We start from the raw sequence: 22,450 nt of genomic DNA on the forward strand, positions 1-22,450 counted from the left end.
TGAGAATAGCACTTTGTGCATGCCAGGGTATATAGATATCGAAACAGTATTTGATTATCGTATACTTCGATAGCTAATCAAAACAGCCATACTGTGATGACCGACTTTTTGATTGATTTTGGTGTTCTTTTCCACCAATTTGACATAGGCAGGGTCCGCTTCGTCGTCGACTTCATCAGGTTCTCGTTCAACAGAGGACATTGACGTTGGTTTCCAGAATTCATCTATCTCAGTGGACGGTCGTCTATCATATTCGGTCGGACTGTAGCAATCGTAGGTTTCGACAAAGTCTTTAAAGTGAACGGACTTGCAACCTGTACTATCGGTATCAACGGACGAGGTTCGTGATCGCTGGCGGTTCAGTGATTTGTTGGTAACCCTTGATATTTTAAAGAAGATGCTTGAAAGCGATGGAACCATACAAAATAGTAAATGAAAGAGAAAGTTGGATTGAAGCTTTCCCGCAACATACTGGGATTATTTTATGTTGAATCAGCAATCACGGGTTAAGAACATATTCCACATGTGATGCTGCGGCAATTTCATCCAATACAATCTGGGTCGAAATTCAGCTTTTTCCAATACCGTTAAATCGCTCATATATGTAGTGCTCATCACGAATAAAATGAATACAACATTCGTCCCTGCTCTTGACTTCACTGTAGCTAGAATGATAGGCTCTGTCATGACCGGTCCCCTCTCCACGAATTGCCTGTTTGGTGAGAAAATCCGTGGCGCGGCTTTGAAACAGCGAAACGTGGCGTTTACAGTGATTGCAACCAGCAACAGCCTCAAACAGCATAAATTTGAAGCCATGGTTTCAAGAGAAAATAGAATGCCTTAGAGTACAGCTCTTGGTATGAGATATCATTTATTTTGAGGTGATGATGTATCCTCAGGGTAATTGCTCTGGTCGATAGGATGGGAACCGCCAGGGCATACAATTCCGCCTACTCTGATTGGTTCAACTTTTAAAGGTTGAAACTGATTCCCACATTGAAACTGGTGTCAGACAAAAATTGTCACACTGAAAAGTTCGATTCCACCGCATTGTGGCCAGATTCTTTGCTTTCCTGCGGATGATTCAATTGGGCTCTTGTTGAAGCCACCACGTTTGTCAATATCCAAATGATGGAGGAAAGGATGCCTATGAGAATGGAAAGTTACATATATGGAGTTTCTTCCCAGCTGTCTCAGAAATATTAGCCCGACACGACTTACCAGCTCCCAAGGCACCATCCATCAAGTAACATCCACTGTAGACTTTGCTAGTAACATCCTTTGGACCAATCATGGTACATTTTGGAAATCCTTCGTAGCTTGTAAGGGTGTAGGTGATCATGGCAACCCACCAAACAAGTACAATGGTACCAACTGACAACTCAACAAGGATGCTAGGCCGTTTTTGTTCCTGCTCTTGCATTTTCTTCGAACAGCCGCAGCAAATTCGTCGCAGGTCGGAGAGTATCAGGGCGAGGCAAGCAACGCTTGATATCAGCCCAATGATAATTAGGATATAATCACGCGGCTCTATTTGACTGGTGGGTGTGTCTTGAGCATTGGCGGATATGAGGTAGACTGTACTTGAATTGCTCATATGCCTGGCCACTTCAAAGTACGCTAATGCTAGGCTGTTTAATAGAACCACCAACAACGATATAAATAAATTGCCTGATAGAAGCACAATGTGCAACGGCGTTAACACATGCATATGGAAACGATTTGGTGTATTGAGGAAAAAAAAAAAAAGCAAAAGCTACGATAGTGTGAACGAGTCTCCATGCCAGCTTATCAAGCTTGATGCAAATGTACGCCATTAGGGAGCTTATATTTCGTTTTCTGTCACCAGCAAGCAGGCCATGTCCTTACGCTCACCGTCACGATAAAAGGAACAAAAAAAAAAAATTAATATTAAAGGAAGGGAAGGGAGACTCGGTCAGCAATACTTGATAGGGAGTGCATCCCCTGCGTCGTTCGGTTTGCAAATGAGTGGACGCAAGGCGTTTACGTCAGCACTTGAAATTTCAACTTATTCATGCCATAAAATTTTTTTAATGCCTGACAGAGCTATCTTTTGACTCCATCCCAACCTCGCTGGTACGTATACACTTCAGTCAACGGTAAGATTATGTCAATGATGTAGTCATGATCGCATAGTTATTTTAGAAGTCAGGTCAGAGAACATATGATAACCTGTCGAAAACTGTGACGATGCAAGCCAAGCGTGTTGTAGAAATTAGTGCAACCAATTTTAATACGGAGCGCAGTAAAGCGTGCCGATGCGGATTGGCGGCATGTAGCGTCAAGGAACTGTTTAGGGTAAGAGACCAGGAGCATCGGATGAGGATCCCGACAGCGGTTGCTAATGAAACGCTATCTCGGGCATGATCCGAGCACCTGTGTTTATTGTTGTAACGCTGGGGTCATCGCTTCGTGTCCACATTCGCGTGTTGCTTTCCTGGCAAAGTAATTATTGTGACACATGCGAATAAGTTTCATCCTGCGCTCCGTCAGTCCGTTGATTCACCCAAATATGGAAACCTGGATCCTTCAATACATCAACAAATCCTTTCTCTATCGCTTTTTGCTTCTTGGCCTTCTTCACTTCACAACTTTCAAAAACTAAATCGTCTATCGCGAAACAGAGTCTCATTGTCGGCTCTTTTCAGCAAACGCCTATCAACCTTCTCATTGCAAAGAGCGTGTACTGTAAAACATGACGACCGATTTGAGGGTATGGCTAGACAACCTCCTTTGAATTCCCCTTGCTTCATCCGTGCACCTGCGCTAACCCATGCAACAGTCTTTAGAATCTGTACTGAGTAAGCATGGTTACATTCATAGCTGGAAGCTATTCAAACAGAAATCAGCCACCCCTGCCTTGGACCGTCGTGCGACGAATGACTCAACCGACGCCCTTCAGGCTCTGTTGGAGCACCCAGTCGTGAGTAGTGAAGAAAACAAACATTTGAAACACCTTTATAAAAAAAACTAACAACAACACGTTTTAATTTTTTGTTTACTCAGTGCCAAACAGTAGACATCGTGGTCGATGGTTGCCGCAGATATCGAACGCCTGGTAAGCATGTACTCCCATAAGCCTTCTGCATTACATTCAACTCCTATTTAACAAATGTATCACCGCAGCACAATATCAATTATACCAACAATTTTTGAGTATACTTGGATCAAGATCCAATCGAAATGAAATATCGATGGATGCGTCACCCACGTCACCATCTCCTAGCTATTACTCTCAACAGTTTGTGGAGCAGGTAAACTAAAATGACGAATTGAAATTGTAATGTGTAGACTGCCAGAACTAAATCACTCTCATCGGAACCTAAATCCATTAGCAACAATATGATCCCGAACAAAGAATTAATAGTATTCAAGAGTTCATATCCAGTGAGGAAACTTATGTGAAAAATCTTATCACGGTTGTCGATGTGTTTGCTCGTCCCTTAAGATCATATTCACAAGACCGAATGAACTCGATTTTGAAGCCTTTCAACTGCACCAAGATTTTTCTCAATATTGATCAGATCTTAAGTGTTAACGAAGGATTTCTTGAAGATCTTCGTAAGTACCAGAAGAATCCGGAAGCAGCCTCATTTGGAGCCATCTGTGACGCTCATGTAAGACTTAAACTTTATTGTGTCATACCCCACAAATTTCTTGTACTTCCATACTTATATATTTTCCTTTCTCTCTCATGCAAATGCTAGATTGCCAACTTTGACTGCTATACCCGATATTTACATGAACATCGAGCTGCTGGCGCTCTTCATACCAAGGAGTACAAGGTTAATCAAAGCTACCGAAGCTTTTTAATCAAGGCAAAAGATCATCCTGATGCAAAGCGAAAACAGTTACAAGATTTGCTGGTCGAACCTGTGCAACGCATTAGTCGATACACTATGCTTCTAAAGGGTATGTTCTATTCAGCCAACGGTTACATCGTTAAGGTTCTATGCATGTATTCATTTCTTCTCCGTTTCCTTTTTTTAGAAATCATCAAGAACACGCCTCCAGAGCATCACGACCACGCCTCTCTCATATCTGCATTGTCAAAAGCGGGAGAAATTGCCAATATGGCGGATGACAACAGAACTCGGCTGGCCCGCATGTTTCTCAACCTCTATAACTCCATCAAAGGTTCCCCATGTTCGCTCGTAAATCAGAGCAGACGCCTTATACACCATGTGGATGCTACCGAACTGGACATTATGACAAGAAAACCGTTGCGCCCTGTTACCATCTTGGTTTTCACAGACAAAGTCTTGGTTGCCAGTCGGCCTTCCTATTTTGTATCTGGATCGGACCTATGTGGTATTGATAACGACATTACCTCGCCTAACGGTTCTACATCATCATTTTTGGCCAAGAAAGCTGAAAAGACTTTGAAAAGAGACCGAAGCTTGAAGTTTAAAGGATGGTCAGACATTGATCAAGTCGAACTTTTCAATGGCCCTGCCTCCCATGCGTCCTCATTTTTACTTCGAGTCAATTCCAATGTCTCCAGTTCCGGCATTTCAGCTGCTAGTTCTTTTGAAGAGTATTTTAGTGAACAGTCTATTCGCATGTACTCCATTGCCCCACCAAAAGACGAAAACGAAATTGAGAGAAATACGCAATCATTCGAATCGCAGCGTGACAGCTTCTATTCCAGCTTCCACTATTCCAAGGCACAGTACTTGGGATCATGTAAGACACTGTTCCTTCGAAACTTCACTGCCGTTTGCCTTCATCTCATCTTGTGCCTTTTTGTCTATAGCTGCAGAGACCACTTACCATCACACGCGATCAAGCACCGTCGCCTACAGTAACATCTACAACTTTGGGAACTATGCATCAGTAAAGAGAAAGGTAGATAAAAGTTTAATTCTATGTATATCCTCAGCTTCTACTTATACTTTCTTTGTAGAGCAACATTACAATCGTTTACGTAGAAGAAGGAGAGTGTGCAGTTGATCAATGCTTGGCACAAAACGACGATGCGCCTTGGTTGGTTGGCCTAGTGTATGCCGACATTCGAGGATTTCGGTTCTCCATTCGAAGCAAGTTACACCTCGGTACTATAAGAGAAAGAACCAACTCTATGCCTTTATTATCCACTGGTATATCCAGAGCGGATGAGGGTGCTATAGATTTTGAAAGCGTCTTTTGGAACAATGGTAAGTCCCGCAAAGGGTGGTATAATCATCATCATGTATACTTACGCATTGTCATGTCTTCTTTTCAGTTCAAGCTACTGAAATTAAATTAAGACATTCAAACTTGTATCAAGATAAATATGCGACCATCAACAGTATCATTTCTCGCAAAACGCAAGATGGTCGACCACGATCCTTATCCAAACCTAGAAGCATTCCTACCATTGGAAAACTGTTTGGTTCCAACAGCTCCTCAACGGCTAACTCACAAAATAGCTTGGCCCCTGTTAAGAGTACTAGCAGTAGTACTGTCTCTTCTGTTGTTTCTGCCGCTCCATCTGTAAATCAGCGCCGCCCCAGACTGAACAGTATCAGTGGACCTGTAATGGACTGCAGCCAGCCACCACCTTACTCACAATCGGCCTCTAGAAGCTCATGCAGTGCCAACTCTCTGAGGTCGTATACTAGTACCGAGTCTGATATGTGGTCGTCTGGGACTTCAATATCCAGTAGCACAAGCACTGAATACATGGATTATCTGACACCAAAGCCACCAGTGGTTCGAAGTTCCCGTCCCGTTCGTATGGCTCTACCTACTGTTCCACAAGGTTATGCTGTCAGTGATAGTCGACCAGTAGAAGGTATGTGCAAGGATCTTTTGTTTCAATAACCAGTATATGTGCTCAAACTAAATTGGTTTGAAATGTTTTTAGATTACTTTGCCGAAGATAACCAGAGGGGACGAAGGAAGACTCGCACCAGTATTTCGACTTCTTCATTGACAATGCAGCAGCGTTCGGTTGAATTGGATGGCCACCCTGACGAGCAGAAGGTAACAAATATATGTCAACTATTGTCAATATAGTGACGATTACTAACGCTCATCATCCACATTAGAAACTCGATCATGGGCTTGAAGACATGCAAAAGTATTTATCTTCTATTAGATCCTCGCTGTCGAAAGTCGACGGCCAATCGGACGGAAAGTGGACTGAACCTGACTGGTCGCCCCGCCGCCCAGAAAGTCGAAGCAGCGTCGCATCATCTACTGCAACCAACAATAGCGCATCCTTTTCAAACAGAGCTAGTCGTTCCAGTACCGTGTCGTCGGACAATAGCATACACAGCACACGTAGCTCCTTGAGTCTGGACGACATGGACTACCAAAAAGTAAGTTTTTTTACCTTGGGGGAGCAGACTTTAGAAAAAAGAACGAAAACTAATGACAATATTACAGGACGCCTTGAAAACAGACCTCGACTCCTCAAGTTTCCTTCCTGAGAATCAGCGAAGGTCGTCCGTAGTCCGGCTTGCTTCCTCCATACCACAGTCTACCACCCCAGACTCCGTGAACTCAGATACAATGAATGTGGTTTCCAAATCGATGTCCAAGTTGCAAAATGATTATGTTGGCAAATGGCAGGAACTATTTGACAAATGTAGCACGATGGCTCAGGAAATTGAGGATCTCACTGAAACGCTGAGAGACGTAAGTACTTGTTAACAGCCTGATGGCCGTCATTTCTTCATACACTAATGTTTGCACCATTACAGCGCAATAACGAAGTAACAAATTTACGGAAATTGTATCGAGATACAGCAGACGAAAACAAGATCTTATACGAGGTAAAGCATTTGAAACAACAGTGAGGTTTCTTTTTGGCCGATGACTTACCTTAGCACTCTGTAGAAATTCAATGAAGAACTTGAAGATATTGCCAACGTATTGGAAGATCGTAGATACAAGAGTGATGGATTTGGTGCCTCGCGCCCTTCGCATCCTACCCCCGAAGGTCAACTAAGACGTAAGCTAAAGGTAGCCATCAAGGAGCGCTACTACTGGCAGCAAAAATCAGGGTAAGTGGAATATCCCACCGGTATTTTGCCATCCGTCTACCTATTTCTAATCTATAATGCACCTATAGGGAACTCACTCGCGAGATCGAAAGCCTAAGGAAAGGCATCATTTCACCATAATCATGTATGCGTTGCATGCACCGCGTATCTTTATTGTACTGTGGGAGGGGGTTTATTATTATTTTCTTTTCACTTTTGCTTTACCAAACATCTGTCCATTTTTATATATTCAGTCTATAGTACATTCAAGACTTTCCTGTATTGATAAGTCGCCATCATCATTATTGTACATAAATTATTTGCATGAAATATGTTTAATTCCACACAAGTCGACCGTTTATTTGCCTGTTAACCATTGCTTCCATGATCTCTTTGGCTGCTCGGCTTGTACTTCGGGCGGGACATCCCCATGAGATATCACTACGGGTTCGTCGGCCACGGGGTTTTGAATGATGTTACCAAGTCGCTCTGCATTGAATCGGTACGATGATTCTCCATCCGCGTCCTTTGCTGCGATTGCATAGCGCATAGCTTCGCTGTAGTGGGCTAGTGCTTGGTCATATTGGTTACGGAACTAAAGAGAATAGGATGGAAACCCTTAGATACGGCGACAGATCTCTAGGTAAAGAAATGAGAATAAGAAAAAGCATCCATACCTCAAGCATCTTTCCAATGTTATTCAATGTTACTCCAGCGCACTCTTGGCAGTCTTTGACGGGTTCTACATCGCTAGTGGCGACTCCTCCATTTTCTTCACTAATTCCTTTCTTTGCTGTTTCCAAAGCAGTCTGTGCCCACCCTAGAGCTTCATCCTTTCGACCCATACCAAACAATGTCTCTGACAACTGACATTCTATAATTGCAGTCAGACAAACGAATGCTTCAGGTTGTTGCTCGGCTGCTTGATTAGATGCTTTGAGAGATTGGAGGTATAGCGGGAGAGCCAAATCAAAGTTTCGCTGAACGGCGTACAAATTGGCTAATGAGAGTGTAGTCAAAGTTTCCAGCTTTTGAAAGTCCTTGACTGTCGTCAGGTCAGCTTGGGACGATTTGAGTGTATGAACTGCCCAAGCCAGGCTCTCCTCGGCTTCGTTGTAGTCACCGATTCTGACGTAGAGATCACCAATCTTTTTGGAAACCTCAATCAACTCAAACACCTTTTCAGCATCATTCTCCTCTCCTTTATCCACCAACCGTTTGATCAACAGCTTCCAGAATCTGGTGTATTCTGTAATCGAATCCAGAAGATTGCCTGCCCTGTTGAAGTCTTCAGCAAGTCGTCGTCTCAGAGCTAAAGCAACATCGGAATCTTCGTCCATATGTTGCTCTTCCAAAGCAATTCTCAAAGCCTCTTGGACGTATAGTGTCGCAATGCTCAGCTGTGGCTGTACTTCTTCGCGAACATAGGCACCGTGCAGAAGGTTACGCGCTTTTTGTTTGAGTTCAGGTGGAGTTGGGTGCAAAAAGTGCTCTATGTATATGTGATATCCTTGCCATCCAATGACAACAATTGCGGTTGTGGATACGACAAATATTCCAACAGCTTTGCCAACTTGTCTTGCCTGTCGACTAACCTCCAGGACAGATTGAGTGTATGGATTGGTTGTAAAGTGAGGATCGGCCCTCAGGGTTCGGCCATTGTTGCGAAAGGATGATCCGGATTGTGAAATGAAGCTTCTCTGTGACAATCTTGTTGTTCGCTGAGAAAACCCTTGTACTTGTTGAGAGAGGCTTGGTAGCCTACCGACGACTCTCTTGCAAAACATGCTGGCGTACTTTTTTTGCCTGTCCAAACAAATCTTTATACAGTGAGCTCGACGGCCAATCAATTTGCTCCAAAATTTCCTACATGGCAGCAGGGACCGCCGACCAAGATGAACAGCATAGACAACCGAATACAATGACAATACTAGAGGCATACTGCTGAGAAGTCTTACCACTAACCAGTTGTTCAATTTGGAAATGAATGAAATATTACTTCGACTGAGCATGCTCCATATTATATTTTGCGTGTTAGATATTCTGTGGGGTTTGAACGTCATTCTTAATCATTCAGTCGTATCGTGTATCATCTATGAACGCCGCCACCTCACTTATGTTGCATTTAAATATATATAATGGATATGCATGGACGACGACATTTTTGTGAATGGCGAAAAATAACTGATGAAGTACGCAAATTTCACACTATATTGCCACGGTGTCCAACGATAGACAAAGAAAAGAAACAAGTTACAAAGCGTTCAATTAGCTATGAAATCACAATGCCTCTAAATTGTATTCAAATCCTATGAAACCTGTTGTTGTACTTTATTCCACGGATTTTAAATAGAAAAATTGAACGTTCGAACAGGCAACTGAAATTTTGTCCCCGCTACGACATGGCCCCGCCGAACTGGGATTGATTTCCACCAGCGTCTTCTCATTCCCTCATAATGCTAAAACCAAAAGTTATATCACAAGTTCTGCGACAAACAACCACAGGTGGAATTAAAGCAGCGATGTAGGTGTATTTAATAGAACAGTAACATGAGTCAACCCTTCGATTAATGTTCGCGATTTAATCAAACCAGGCTAATGAACACTGGAGGCTCATTACTTGCGTTTGCAGCCGCATCAGATAGAGAAGCACGAATTTATGCCGCGATCGCAGCCAACTTATGGTCAACCTATCTCAAAAGCGCCATGACAGGATCCTCCTTTCGAAATGAAGCTGATGGAGACGATCTAAGAATACTTATCTTGCCTTGCGAAGAAGGCGTGGTTGCCGTCGCTGCACCAAGCACCATGCTACTTTGCTTAGTCGGAGATAGCACCATCGAACTTGGTCTGCTCAAAGCAAAGGTAAGGCGGCTGAGAAGTATATCCATTGTAGGCGTCGATATTGATGAACTTTGCAATTTCCAGGTTGAAGCAGTTTCCAAACATTTACAAGAGCCTCTCGAGCGAGTTGCTAGCTACCAGCAATGATCGAGTTTACAAACTTTTTCTATTGCCTTTCATGACCGATGCGACCTGATGCAAGGCTGTATCGCCATTATCCCCCCAATTGCCTCCTACTCAATTACTTCTCTGATCATGCAGAAAGCGTCATAGATAACCATTGTTCACATTTATCGTCCTCTCGGCGACGGTCCCCAACCACTCCACTGAATGCCTCACTTATGAAGAGAACATACTTAACACATTTTTAATGTCATTTCAGGAGAAAAGATTTTGTAACATAGAGTAACGTGTTCTAGGCCTAAGCATAAATATATTTTGAGTCAAAATCCATTAGCAATTGTGCGAATTGTTTCTCACGTCCTACCTCTTAAAGTCAAATTTTATACATTATGGTCTAGATGTTCACATTTGGGTATAAAGGGCAATCCAATCATGCAGTGTTTCTCCAACATATTATATAGCTAAAGCTCTGTAAAATAAGTGCGAGTGGATGCATTTTTACACGTGAATTGACAGACCTTACCGGGCAGCAGCCAAAAGAGAAGTCAAATTTGCCATTTCAGCGTAATGGGCTGCAAAATAAGGTAAAAGAAGGTACAGATCAAATTGGTCTCACATTCGAAACCACTCCAAGTTTAAATCATCAAATCGAATAGACAACGATAAGTTTATCATTATTGTTAAATATTATCTTGCGGTTTTCATGGCCATCTGTGCTTTGCAAAGCTGGCCGAGACTGGGTCGTGATATGGGCCCCGCAATAGCAATGTTAAGATTCCTTCGCCATGAAATCTTTATTTACCACTTTTACCATTGGCTTCAAGTTTTCAAATTAAAGTTTTATTTTACATGAGTAATTATAGGAGTATAAGAATTGTATTCTGGTGGATGATGATATTATGTAGGGCTTACAAGTATCAACAGTGCAATATCCTTTGGCTCTCTGCACTAATCAGAAAATCAAATCTGCAGTGAGTCACATTCGCAAATCAAAATGTGACTGCCTCTGCCACTGAACCGACTTTGGTTTCTCTCTTTTTTTTTGACAGGTCCTCATCCTTACTTTCCAAACGCAATGAGTACCTTTGGTAAACTTTTCAGAGTCACCACCTTCGGTGAATCACACTGCAAGGGCGTCGGTGCCATCATCGATGGTGCTCCCCCTGGTATGGAACTCACTGAAAATGACATTCAACCTCAGTTAACGAGAAGACGACCTGGCCAAAGCAAGCTCACAACACCGGTAAGGATCCGAATACTGAATGTCAAGAGTTGATACGAAGTTCCTGATATATTCTAACAATATATACTTTCAGAGAGATGAAAAGGATCGAGTTACCATTCTTTCTGGTACCGAGTATGGCATCACCCTCGGAACTCCTATCGGATTGCAGGTACCAAACCTGGATCAGCGTCCTCACGATTATGGTGAAATGGATATCTACCCCCGTCCATCCCACGCTGACTGGACCTATCTTCAAAAGTATGGCGTTAAGGCATCATCAGGCGGTGGTAGAGCTTCTGCACGTGAAACTATCGGTCGTGTAGCTGGAGGTGCCATTGCTCAAAAGTACCTGAAGCTTACAAACAACGTCGAGATCGTCGCCTTTGTATCAAGCGTAGGAAAGGTTGCGATGCCTTTTGTCAATCAACTCGAAGATGAGGAACCTGTCTCTGCTGAATTTTACGATATGCTGAACACCATCACCCAGGAGGAAGTTGACAAGGATATCACTAGATGCCCCCATCCTGAGACAGCTGAGAAGATGAAAGAGGTATGTATCCCAACTGAACCGTACATGGTTTATACTGTGTCGTAATCATATTACTTACTGTGGAATTGGCACTAGACTATTATGCAAAAGTCGGCAGAGAAGGACTCTATTGGTGGAACGGTCACTTGTGTTATTCGCAATTGCCCTGTCGGTTTGGGAGAGCCGTGTTTTGACAAGCTTGAAGCTATAATGGCTCATGCAATGTTGTCTATTCCCGCTACTAAGGGCTTTGAATTTGGCTCTGGTTTCCAAGGCACAAAAATCCCCGGCCATCTTCATAACGATGCCTTCGTTCGTAAGGAGGATGGTACATTAGGTACCAAAACTAATAACTCTGGCGGTGTACAGGGCGGTATCACAAACGGTGAAAACATCTATTTCAGAGTAGCCTTTAAGCCCGCTGCTACTATATCCAAGGATCAAGAAACTGCATCGTACGACGGTGCTTGGGGAACATTGGCAGCCAAGGGTAGACATGACCCATGTGTTGCACCCAGAGCTGTTCCTATTGTTGAGGCCATGGCTGCGCTCGTCATTATGGAGTAAGTTTAATGATTTTCTAAAAGCTGTGGATTTATCAATCAAGCCAATACTAATACTATTTTCGCGTTTAATAGCTCTTTCCTCCAACAACAAGCAAGAAAGGCATCTGCAGCATTACTTCCTTCAGTAGAAATTCACCATTCATTGCTCGGTGTTCCACCAAAAAAATAAGCTTATAAAATATAGACTACGATAGCATTTCATTGTAGACATATTGACTTATTTATTCTGGGGTTAATCATGGGTGGTTGCGCTAATCACTATCGTCTTCATCTTCAACTATCGTGCGTACTCCTTGCTTTGCTTCTCTTGAAGGCATTCTGATGGAAACCTTTGTTAGCAACACACACTGTGCGGTTGTAGATTTTTTTTGGAGAAACTTACTTTCGACTTGGAATGCTGACGGTTTTAGGCTTTTTGAAAGAATCATGGTTGTGAATTGTTTCCCTGCTTCTTTTGGTGTTGTTTCCATCCTGCTTCTGAGTCAATACAAACGACGTGAGCAAAACGTAAATGGAGTTCACAAATTCCCTCGTAAGTGCTTACCTCTTTTGATTGATTATTCACTGCTTCAATGTTCTCTTTATCGTGAAGTACTGTTGGCACCATGAATGTGCGCCTCATATTCTACATACATCATTAGTTGAGTTTGCCATCGCTTGGCTTTCCTACCAACGTTGACTTACCTCAGTCTGGAGTTCATTAGTTGCAAACGAAGTATAGAGTTCGGTGTAGAGTTTTACTCTTCCAGGATATGAAGTCAGTGACCATGAGGAAGCTTTGCATTTCTGTTGCATCAGCGCGCAGGCTAAATCGCTCAAAATGTACGAGTGCTATTGGTTTGTGAGCCAAATTGTTCTTCCTCGTATACCGAAAACAACAAAACTTACCTTGCTATGGCTAGGGTCCACTGCATCAGTAGTTGCTTTGAACTTTTGTCCGATATGATATAAGAACGAAATATTGTCACTAGTTGCAACGCAATCCAAGAAGAGTTCGATGTATGGGATGAACAATTTGATATCTTCTTCAGATTCTCCAAAATCAGGATGATGTGCCAAGAGATGAACCAACTGAACAAGGGACATCTCGATATAGGACTTCTGAGCCACCACTGACATGAAATTCACCATGAGCAATTAGAGAAACCTGGAAATCATTCAGTCTTCAAATTTAATCACTTACATCCATGGTTTACTTTTGCGTGTTTCTTTATGAATGTCTTGGTTTGACGCATCAAATCCTTCTCAGGTTCATGGGCAAGCAAAAATAAGACGGCGAAGTATCTTGGATGCAACGCTCCAGACTGCAAATCTCTAATGATCATCTCGGAAAATCCAGCACGGACTTCAAACACCGCATCCTGAACAATCATGTTAATGCAATGCTCAGAGGAAAAACTGCCACGACTAGAAGGCAGCTTACCTGAACTGTCAGAGCGAGCTTCTCAAAACCTTTCACTGATGCAAGTTGTGAGTAAGAATCAAGCTGACTAAGAGTTGTGATGGCTAAAGCCGAAGCAAGTCGAAGTTGTGCTTTGATGGCCAGGCTGGAAATACATTCGATGTCATTCAGTGAGGTCAGCGCGTAAGTAGACGATTTAATTCACCCTTACATTGATCCGGCTGGTGGTTCTTCTAGCAAACTCCAAAGAAGGTCGAAGACATTATTTACAATGGATGGTATGGTATTCGTCGATTTAGCCACCTTCTTTAGTCTGTTCACCAAAATTGCAAGTGCGACCAACTATAATAGAAGGTTAGACGAATTGGCTTTCATGTGGGTTCTCGTAGGTGATAGCACTTGCCTTGAGCTTGGCATTTTTAGGCAAATTGTCCGTCTCCACCCAAACAGGATTAGGTGCTTGTTTCTCGGTGATCTAGTTGAGCATCACATTAGCAAACCGAAGTTTACCTACATGCTTGCTATCAATATGTGAGACACTCACATTATCGGGTTCCTTGATCTTACCAATCAAGAAGTCGGCTATCTTTTGATCCCAGCCATCGAAATATGATGTGGTAAAGGCAGCGATCTGGTTGAGCGCAATCAACCTTTCGTATAATTTGGGATTTGTCGGTTCCAAATTCGAACAAATCTCCTGCAGCATATATCAAAAAATGCACAGAAAGTACAGTCGCTGGTAGTATTATGGGACACTTACGTTGAACAAGTCCTCACAAATGGTGTCAGCGTTACAAGCGTTGGTAAGAATCGCAGTGGCATACTCCACTTCTTGCGGTGATCCACTTTTGGCGGCAGTTAATAGCTTGCTAGCAGCATTGCTGAAATCGGGAGTTAGCTCGTATTTAATCATAGCAGAAACATTCTTTGGTTTGACCGCACCTGTCTAAGAATAATACATTTGGACATTGCTTGCAAAGCTGCGCCAAAAGATTCAAACCATCTTCGGCTATATATGGGCATTAGTGGTAGGTTATTAATGATTACTCCTTCACGAGCTGATATTACCAAGGTGATTATCTGGCGTGCTCAAGAGCAAGTGCGTCAGGTTGTCCAAGTGATCCTGAAGAAGACTTGGGAAGTTGCTCGATATACTCTAAAGGTTTCATTAAGAATAAAATACAATTAATGGTAAATACTCCACGCGAACTTACTTTCAGCAGCTTCCGAGCAGCGCTTCGCATATCTATTCCATAATCTTCATCCATAATGGAATTACTCTCAAGTTGTAGGAAATACGATATGCTCTCTTTGTCGAATAGGAATACTGACATCCGCCGCATTAGCGTCGTGAATGTGTCAGATGTACCAGGTAGAACTTGTTCCACACGTTCTAAAAATTGGGTCTGCAAGACAATCAATACAACTGATATGACATCGCTAAGAGTAAATCTCCAGCTAGTTAGTTATCTACTTACGGACTGTTTCCTGTACACAGAATATTCGAACTGGGAACCAAGTTGCACGTCTAAACAATTTAAAAGCTGTTCGTCACTCAAATCACAGAATCGACGAAGGTTATTTGACACCCGGATGGGCTCAGGAAGTTTTGCTATGATGATTGTTTAGAGCATGCCTTGAACACTGGTTTAGATGGACTACTGACAACTTACTTGAGATTGATTTGATCAGCACTTCTAGATTTCCATTGTTCATATGATCTGAATTCTGTTAAGAATAGTTGAGGAATTGCAAGTATGACGCGATAAATGATGATAACAAAATTTTACCGTTGTAGCCCTGCATGTCTCAACTATGCGTTGCAAAATCGAAGCAGTTCTATGCATTCACGTTAGTTTCGTCCAGTGAAATACAGAATACATAGCGTTTCACTCACATGTGTTGTCTTTGCATCAGTGCTAAAAATCCTTTTGTTGCTCGATCATCCAGTGATTGCAACACCAATAATAGGCGTTTGGATCGTTCAATAGGATCTTCATTTGGAGGCATGACGTGATTCACTAGTACCTTCTCCATGGAGCATCTAACAAGAAACGGTCAAGAAAGAAAGCATCGTTACGGGCATGAGCTATTTTATCTTACGTCAAATGATTATCGTCGACGTAAATGCAATTGATAATGGCGGTGGGTATCCATATAAACAAGTTTCGTGACTCTTCGTTTCCTAGTAAGCTTATTGATTTGATGCATGAGAAAATGCTGCTTCATAGATTCTGTAGATATTGGCTTACATTTCATCGTATGCTTGATCGAATAGAAACGCTAGCGTCGCTAATGCTTCTTGTTGGACAAGCGGCTAGGTAGTACACATAATAAAAAACAAACGTTAAAGAGGCATCAGCATTTGAAATTCATCCCATTATTGTTTTACCTTCTTATCTTTGCATCGCAAACTGAGTTTTTCTAATGTAGATTTCGGCACTTGATGCTTTATCACATCCAATTCAAGCTGCTTCAAAGCTTTGCAAACTGCCGCTCGGACTTTTTCTTCTGGATCTAACAACTTTTGCTCAAAGCAGCCTGAAAGCACGTTCAAAGTAGTTAGCAGTAGTATAACAAGGACGGAAGAACTCTCATAAAACAGCCCGTCTTACTTATGATGTCCTGGCTTAATCCCGAATGTGACTTCAATATCGCTCCAAGGCTTTCAATGACCAAAATTCGAATTGCAGCTATTTTGTCACTTCGCCTGGAATTTAGGCCCAAAATTAATACACTTTCCTCTCGATGCAACTCCTCAGTAATAATATGGTTACCTGTTGAGCCATGATTTCCAGATCTGTGGATAACTATCGGCTGTAAATGAGCTCCTTTCTGAAAACATGATACCCAGAGTTTTAGTTCCTAGAGTTCTAACATGAAGTTCATCCACTTTCGTCTCTTCTTCTAATTGAGGGATGACATTGAGTAGCAGATCTGGCACTGTTCGATGAATCTCTTGAATCAGCTCGTGAGCTTCATTTAGGTGTTCGTAGTCTTCTTCACTATCGCTGGCCTTTGCCTCAAGTAGGACATCTGAAAAGTACTAACTCGTCCATTTTCAATATCGGACCGATAGTATATCAGTCAATCGCTTGAGCACGCCTTACCTGACAGACATATTTCTGAAGCACCTCCGATGTATTTTTACAAAGGTCAACGGCCATGCGGTGAGAAACGGTAGTCTAAAGTCTTGATTAGTATTCTCACTAGTTGCCATGGCTGATACATTCGCTCGCAACCAACCTTTTGTTTCAATTCCTCAAAGATGCTTTCGGCTACTTCACGGGGTATGTCTTTGACTTCCTCAACAAGTTGTATCATAATATCAACCAGGCAAACTTGCACTTTGTTCTCGATTCCAGAGCTGCAGGAGTACCATTAATCGCTTGTATGACTTTTACCGCTGAGACATCATCGAAAGAACTTACTTTGCCAACGAGAATATTGCTCTGAAGAGTTCGGTCATAATTGCAGCATAGTTGCTTAGCTGCTTGACGATTAAAATGCTCTGAACCATGGACAAGCTTTCGAGCAAGTAAAATCGATCGCGGTAATATTCGTTATTTGTATCTGCCAGCTCTTTTAATTGCGAGATGAAAAGACTAAATATTGCCTTTGAAGAGTGAAGTAACGTATGTAAGATGTATGTAAACCAAAGGAAAAAATCGGCTAAGAACCAACCTTCAGTTCGCTGTCATTATAAGGTGGAATGTCGACTGCATACAATTTGAGTATGTCTGCTAAACAGCAAGCTGTGACAGCTCTGACTCTTTTATCCCTACTGCGCAGAAGCTCGGTACTGACAAGCTGCTTGGATACTGTTGCTAAGGAGTCGAGATTAACACTGTTCTGCTCGCATTCTTCCAGCTCGGCTTGTAATGCCTGTTGACAAAAACTTTAGGTTCGAGAAGCAAGTTCTGATGTGCCTGGTATGACTCGAACTTACCTTGAGACGTTCCAGCAGAGTCGCTACTGGGATCGACCTCTTACCACCGAGAACAAGTTGCAAGTCAAATTGGAGATCCTTTAGTGTGCTGCTCTCATCCATGTTTCGACGTAGTGATTGTTGATCGCGTGCAAAAGTTGGAAACGCGACTGGCTCATTTTTACCCTTTTTTTTTTTGGCGCGCGTTAATCACGTGCGGCATTTAAAAAATGTACCTTACAAGCAGTCAAAACGTCAAATGAAAGAGAGCCACAAACTCGTTAGCTAGAAGACCTCGATGAACTGCTTAATTTTCATTCATAGCTCAATTGCTTGACACAATCACTCGTACAAACCTTTTTGGCAGAAATTCTTGTGAATAACACCGACCATTCGAAAAGAAAGGAATATTCTTAAGCGAATGATATTTAAATTTTATAACTTCGAGCCTTAGCCGATTACTACTTGTCTGACAACATAAGCGTTAGTGAGCATTAAGCATATTTGTCGCCTCCATCATTTTTTTCCTTCCTGCAATCACAAATGTCAAGATATTTGTGATGCTAACTCGCACCATATGTTCTCCGATCATGATATCGGAAAAAGTGTTGAAAAAGTGTTCACTAGATGAGATTTGACTAAATTATGCTGACCTGTATTCAACCTCTGTCTTTCACTGCTGTCCTAATTTTTAGTATATAGGTTTATAGATTTATGATTACGCAACAATTGTTGTCAAACGCATTTTCGGTCCACAGTACTTTGCCTATCTTTACATTTTTTGTTAGTTTCATGTGCACTTTTATGTAAAGCCGGCTCTTTGGCAGTAACAAACAATGATTCCAGACTAGTTACCTCGTATTCCGGGGTGTAAAATTGCTTATGATACAAAGAGTATCAGTCTTCTCGCTTTCGCTCTACATCGGCTTTACGTAATCTTAGTAATATAAACAATTCTCCTTTAACTTGTAATAGGAAGAACTGCTAACATAGACAAATATTTCAGTGAAATTAGCAATGTCAAAGGAGCAATAGAAAGGAAGCAGAAGGTAGAAATGTTCGGCAATTATGTAATGATTTACTGTATCCGTTTCCTATTTTGCGTTCTATATGATCCTTGGTAGCATTACGAAATAAAGTAATTGAATTCTAATAGAGACAGACAGCGTTATTATTCAATTTATTTTTATCTACATTCATCTATGAATATCATCATTGATGCTGTAAGGCTGCGCATGTTATTTATGAGATTTTTTACAAGACGTATATCCAATAGTTTTCTGTATCGGCTGCATGTCCCACATTTTTTTTAAAAAACACACACAAAGGTACTAAGATTGGGGAGTCTTCAGTTTTTAATGAGTGAATAAAATAGCTCCTCAGAGTAATTACTTATATTTTCTTCTGAATTGGTGTCATCTGTACAACCAAACTCGTAGTAAATGTTCCAACATTCCAACAAGTTCCTGTGATACCTTGTGGGTCATTATTCAACGCATAAAATCTAATGTCCTCCTTGTCCTTCTGAGTTAATTTTTCTTGTAGTTCTTTGAAAAGCTTTAGAATTTTTAAGATCAAACTTCATTACTTTTGGCATTATTTGAGACTTCATAAGTGCAATGATATTCTTGTAAACTTGAACTGGGTAGCCTTTCATGATAACGTTATGTAGAAATCTTTTAACCTGCCTTGTTTTGTTTTTCTCTTAACTTTATTATTACTTTCAAATCCACAACACACTGTGGTAATGCTGAAAGTAGTCAGGATGGAGAGGAAGATTTAAATTATTTTTTTTAAAAAAAAAATTTCAGTTGCTGCTGTACCTCATTTCAAAGCCATTGTCTTTTGAAATCAATGTAAAGTTTGATTGATAAAGCAAGTAAGAATACACTAGAACAATTGCTGATAACTTGAAAAACAGAGTTAGCTTAAGCATCCTTGTAGTCAAAAAAAGAATAAGAAAGGCAGGAAATAGTATGATAATAGAAGCTACAACGCTTGGAACCACTTTGTTAGTGTCCATAATTCTTTCTTGTTGTATCGTGTATATATATATTTATGAAAAGCAATCACCCCTATAGTAGGCCAAAAAGAAGGCAGGACGGAGAAGAAGAGGAAGAAAAGGAATCCGGTTATGAGATTGTGAAGAAACGGGACTTTATATAGCCAAGCGGCTTTTTTTTTTTTTTAAAAATAAAATAAATAAACTTGGTATTTATTGACGCGATGAATAGCTGAAGACATGCCAAGCCGTTATGGTTATGGTATCCTTACAGGTTCTGTTTAGAGGCATTAACTATATCCTTTTCTTGAATTGTCTTTATGCTGGTATAAACGGGAAAGGAATTGCAATGCTTCCTGCGTCCGTGGCGGTGGCTGGTGAGTTGGGGGAACTTCCAAAATGCACACTGGGCTGAGTGCGAGAATCATCTATAACTCGCGTTTGTAATGTAGAACGTATATTGTGGGCTATCTTTTCATAGACAAAAGGATGGTCTGATTGGTTAAACACCGCTGCCCAGTGGGCACGCCAAATACACTCCAAAGTGATTGCGAATATGACTTAAATCACGTCTGCCTATTTGCGGAAGAGGTCCATGAGAGCCTGTTTGGATCCGCTCATAAGTGATGTCGGATAATCTCACCTTGAGATGCCCTCCCAGGTTCATGAGTGTAGCGACAAACCGTCACAGGCATTGTTTGACATGGCAAGTGCAGACGAAGGACCTGTCTTGCGTATTCTCCTCTAGCCACTGGTTTTTTTTTTTTTTTTTTAATGATCAAAATTAGCTTTATTTATGACATTGGTAAATTTTTCACTGAAATGTAAGGAGCAGATTATAATGAGATGCATTATTCAGCAATATGTATACTTGGGTAGGTGATATGGACGTTCTGAGCCGTCCAGTCTACTATCCCTTTCCTCTAGCCACTGCGCATTGATGAATAGATTTTTGTACGGTGACGTAAGCACAATTTAGATCATAATATATAAATTTAAATACATTTATAAATTTTTTGCTATATATTTTTATATTTTAAATATTTTAAACACAACATACATTATTTAAGCAATATTATAGTAAAATACAAAATATAAATATGCAAATTATTACCTGTAATTTAGCATAAATTAAAAAAATATTTATAAATATTTATAAATAAATATATAACATATTTTTCTAAAATAATAGATTTCATTCTAAAGTGTTATATATAACGATTTAAATAAATAGAATTTCAAGTGGAAAAAAGTGCCAAATGTAAAATTTTTCGCACGGTACCCCAAAAAAAAATTTACATTGGCACTGCAACAGACATTTTGGAGTGCTTAGTCTCTAAGATTGTCTGTCTCTTAACGTTTGGGATTAGCTTTTAAGTGGTTTCTTTGAAGCTGTATGGACTATATTGGTTTTCGGCTTTCAGACTTAAGAAAAAAATGATGAATAGCGGAAGAACCCTTCCTCCGACAACAAAATGGAATTCTTGCCGAAACAATCGGCGCTGTTCTGGATTGTACGGAATGGTAGGGGCGTGTATCAGAGATCAGTATACGGCAGCTGAAGTGGATATTGGGTCTATTTCGGAAGGCCGAGTGGATCCATGGGCTGTCCGTTTAGCCGGGATTATACCGGGCAGAAATGTTGTAAATCGGTTGCCTGTATCTGTCGCTGGACGGCTTGTCGTTGTTGAAACGACTGTTGCTATTGCTGTGCCGGTAGTTGTTGAATGTACGGTTGGCTTGTTGTCGTGGTTAGATTGGCTCAAGTTTAGACGGGCGTTGAAGAGTGTGAGGCTCCTAGAGCGGGGTCCCTGGGAAAAACCTAGTTGATGCGGAGTAGACTGGCTTTCCTTCAGGGGTTTTTTTTGAGAGTAGTATGATGGCCAGTAGCTCCCTGGAAGTAAGAAGGTGCATGATATTATTTTATATGCGGTAAGCTTCCGGGCATTGTTAACTGACTACACAAGTTAAGGATGATAATACAGACGTTGTTGAGGTGGTAAGAAGCGTTCGGAATTCTTTGATTGAGGTCAGACGCAAGAATTTGTGACACAGCGTCAAATGGACGTAGAAGGTCAGAAGAAGTGTACTGGAGGATGCGAAGGACACTGTTCTCCCTGGATTTATTTTTATTAAATCGGCGCTGAGTCAAAGGATTACAAAAGGTAGAGGCGTACTTCAATCCTTGGATAGCTAGGTGGTGTTCCGTGACGCTCCTGCGTTCGTCGTCTGAAAATAATTGTTTGAAAACTCCACTTTGAGAAAGTTAGGATGCCTTCGTATAGAAGTTTGCGGTGGTAGCCATTGAAAAATGCGGATGGGGGGGGGGGTTCAGGTAGTTGAGGTCGAGATGACACCATACCGTGATCTTGCTCATCGGGTTCAGCGATCGTTGTATCACTTGCCTGCGTCGGCCATTTGAGCGGCTAAGATATTGGTTACATCTGTATGGTTCTAAGAATTGCGTTTGAGATGTTCTCTTCTTCGTGGTAGTGGCCAGGCAAAAGAAATATGATGTTTTGCATTGATTTATCAACGTAGTCCTTTATACTTGTTACTTACATTATTTTTGATATCTGATAAATAGCTGAAATAAAAGAATAAATTACAGCACTTCTAGGCTCATATTTGGACGTCTGCTTGACTGTACCAACTCCCTAGCGAACTTTTTTATTTCAACAGAAAGCAGTACACAGTTGGCTCCTCTTAATTGCTTTGATGTCTGCGATGGAAAGTACCATTGAATATAACAGACAAACAAATGACAGAATTAAGGTAACCCCTCTCCTTCCAGTTCCCAGGTACACTTGTATAACGTCACAAGACTACACACCCCTTT

General features: G+C 41.4%; 6 protein-coding genes across 6 annotated transcripts; 3 read left to right on the top strand and 3 right to left on the bottom strand.

The window, feature by feature from the left end:
- Window positions 1-859: 859 nt before the first annotated feature.
- On the bottom strand, window positions 860-2,043 carry K450DRAFT_218002 (uncharacterized protein). The gene is made up of 2 exons (XM_051585132.1): window positions 1,222-2,043; window positions 860-1,147 (listed from the first exon to the last, which is right to left on the bottom strand). Exons 1-2 carry the CDS (start codon window positions 1,709-1,711, stop codon window positions 1,023-1,025), a joined length of 615 nt encoding a protein of 204 aa, XP_051449789.1. The 5' UTR covers window positions 1,712-2,043; the 3' UTR covers window positions 860-1,022.
- A 509-nt stretch (window positions 2,044-2,552) lies between these two features.
- On the top strand, window positions 2,553-4,461 carry K450DRAFT_218006 (uncharacterized protein). Its single transcript, XM_051585133.1, has 8 exons — window positions 2,553-2,734; window positions 2,804-2,944; window positions 3,028-3,079; window positions 3,148-3,275; window positions 3,357-3,638; window positions 3,729-3,933; window positions 4,012-4,205; window positions 4,295-4,461. Exons 1-8 carry the CDS (start codon window positions 2,717-2,719, stop codon window positions 4,337-4,339), a joined length of 1,065 nt encoding a protein of 354 aa, XP_051449790.1. The 5' UTR covers window positions 2,553-2,716; the 3' UTR covers window positions 4,340-4,461.
- Window positions 4,462-7,350: 2,889 nt separating this feature from the next.
- Window positions 7,351-8,779, bottom strand: K450DRAFT_267444 (uncharacterized protein; the record flags this gene model as incomplete). Its single annotated transcript, XM_051592841.1, has 2 exons — window positions 7,351-7,587; window positions 7,670-8,779. 2 exons carry the CDS (start codon window positions 8,777-8,779, stop codon window positions 7,351-7,353), a joined length of 1,347 nt encoding a protein of 448 aa, XP_051449791.1.
- A 657-nt stretch (window positions 8,780-9,436) lies between these two features.
- Window positions 9,437-10,392, top strand: K450DRAFT_218012 (uncharacterized protein). Its single transcript, XM_051585134.1, has 3 exons — window positions 9,437-9,516; window positions 9,587-9,857; window positions 9,921-10,392. Exons 1-3 carry the CDS (start codon window positions 9,449-9,451, stop codon window positions 9,981-9,983), a joined length of 402 nt encoding a protein of 133 aa, XP_051449792.1. The 5' UTR covers window positions 9,437-9,448; the 3' UTR covers window positions 9,984-10,392.
- Window positions 10,393-10,991: 599 nt separating this feature from the next.
- On the top strand, window positions 10,992-12,597 carry K450DRAFT_218015 (uncharacterized protein). The gene is made up of 4 exons (XM_051585135.1): window positions 10,992-11,202; window positions 11,276-11,734; window positions 11,825-12,276; window positions 12,352-12,597. Exons 1-4 carry the CDS (start codon window positions 11,035-11,037, stop codon window positions 12,446-12,448), a joined length of 1,176 nt encoding a protein of 391 aa, XP_051449793.1. The 5' UTR covers window positions 10,992-11,034; the 3' UTR covers window positions 12,449-12,597.
- A 98-nt stretch (window positions 12,598-12,695) lies between these two features.
- K450DRAFT_218025 (uncharacterized protein) lies at window positions 12,696-17,756 on the bottom strand. The gene is made up of 26 exons (XM_051585136.1): window positions 17,631-17,756; window positions 17,366-17,566; window positions 17,113-17,297; window positions 16,928-17,048; window positions 16,792-16,866; window positions 16,459-16,727; window positions 16,297-16,391; window positions 16,074-16,222; window positions 15,934-15,998; window positions 15,785-15,874; window positions 15,579-15,725; window positions 15,472-15,520; window positions 15,355-15,409; window positions 15,160-15,293; window positions 14,896-15,087; window positions 14,750-14,837; window positions 14,624-14,690; window positions 14,442-14,562; window positions 14,226-14,378; window positions 14,085-14,156; window positions 13,893-14,023; window positions 13,703-13,826; window positions 13,463-13,640; window positions 13,168-13,391; window positions 12,824-13,110; window positions 12,696-12,756 (listed from the first exon to the last, which is right to left on the bottom strand). Exons 1-25 carry the CDS (start codon window positions 17,730-17,732, stop codon window positions 12,946-12,948), a joined length of 3,252 nt encoding a protein of 1,083 aa, XP_051449794.1. The 5' UTR covers window positions 17,733-17,756; the 3' UTR covers window positions 12,696-12,756; window positions 12,824-12,945.
- Window positions 17,757-22,450: the final 4,694 nt, after the last annotated feature.

This window comes from Umbelopsis ramanniana (genome assembly GCF_025399195.1).
Source record: "Umbelopsis ramanniana AG unplaced genomic scaffold K450scaffold_1, whole genome shotgun sequence".
Taxonomy (NCBI): Eukaryota; Fungi; Mucoromycota; class Umbelopsidomycetes; order Umbelopsidales; family Umbelopsidaceae; genus Umbelopsis; species Umbelopsis ramanniana.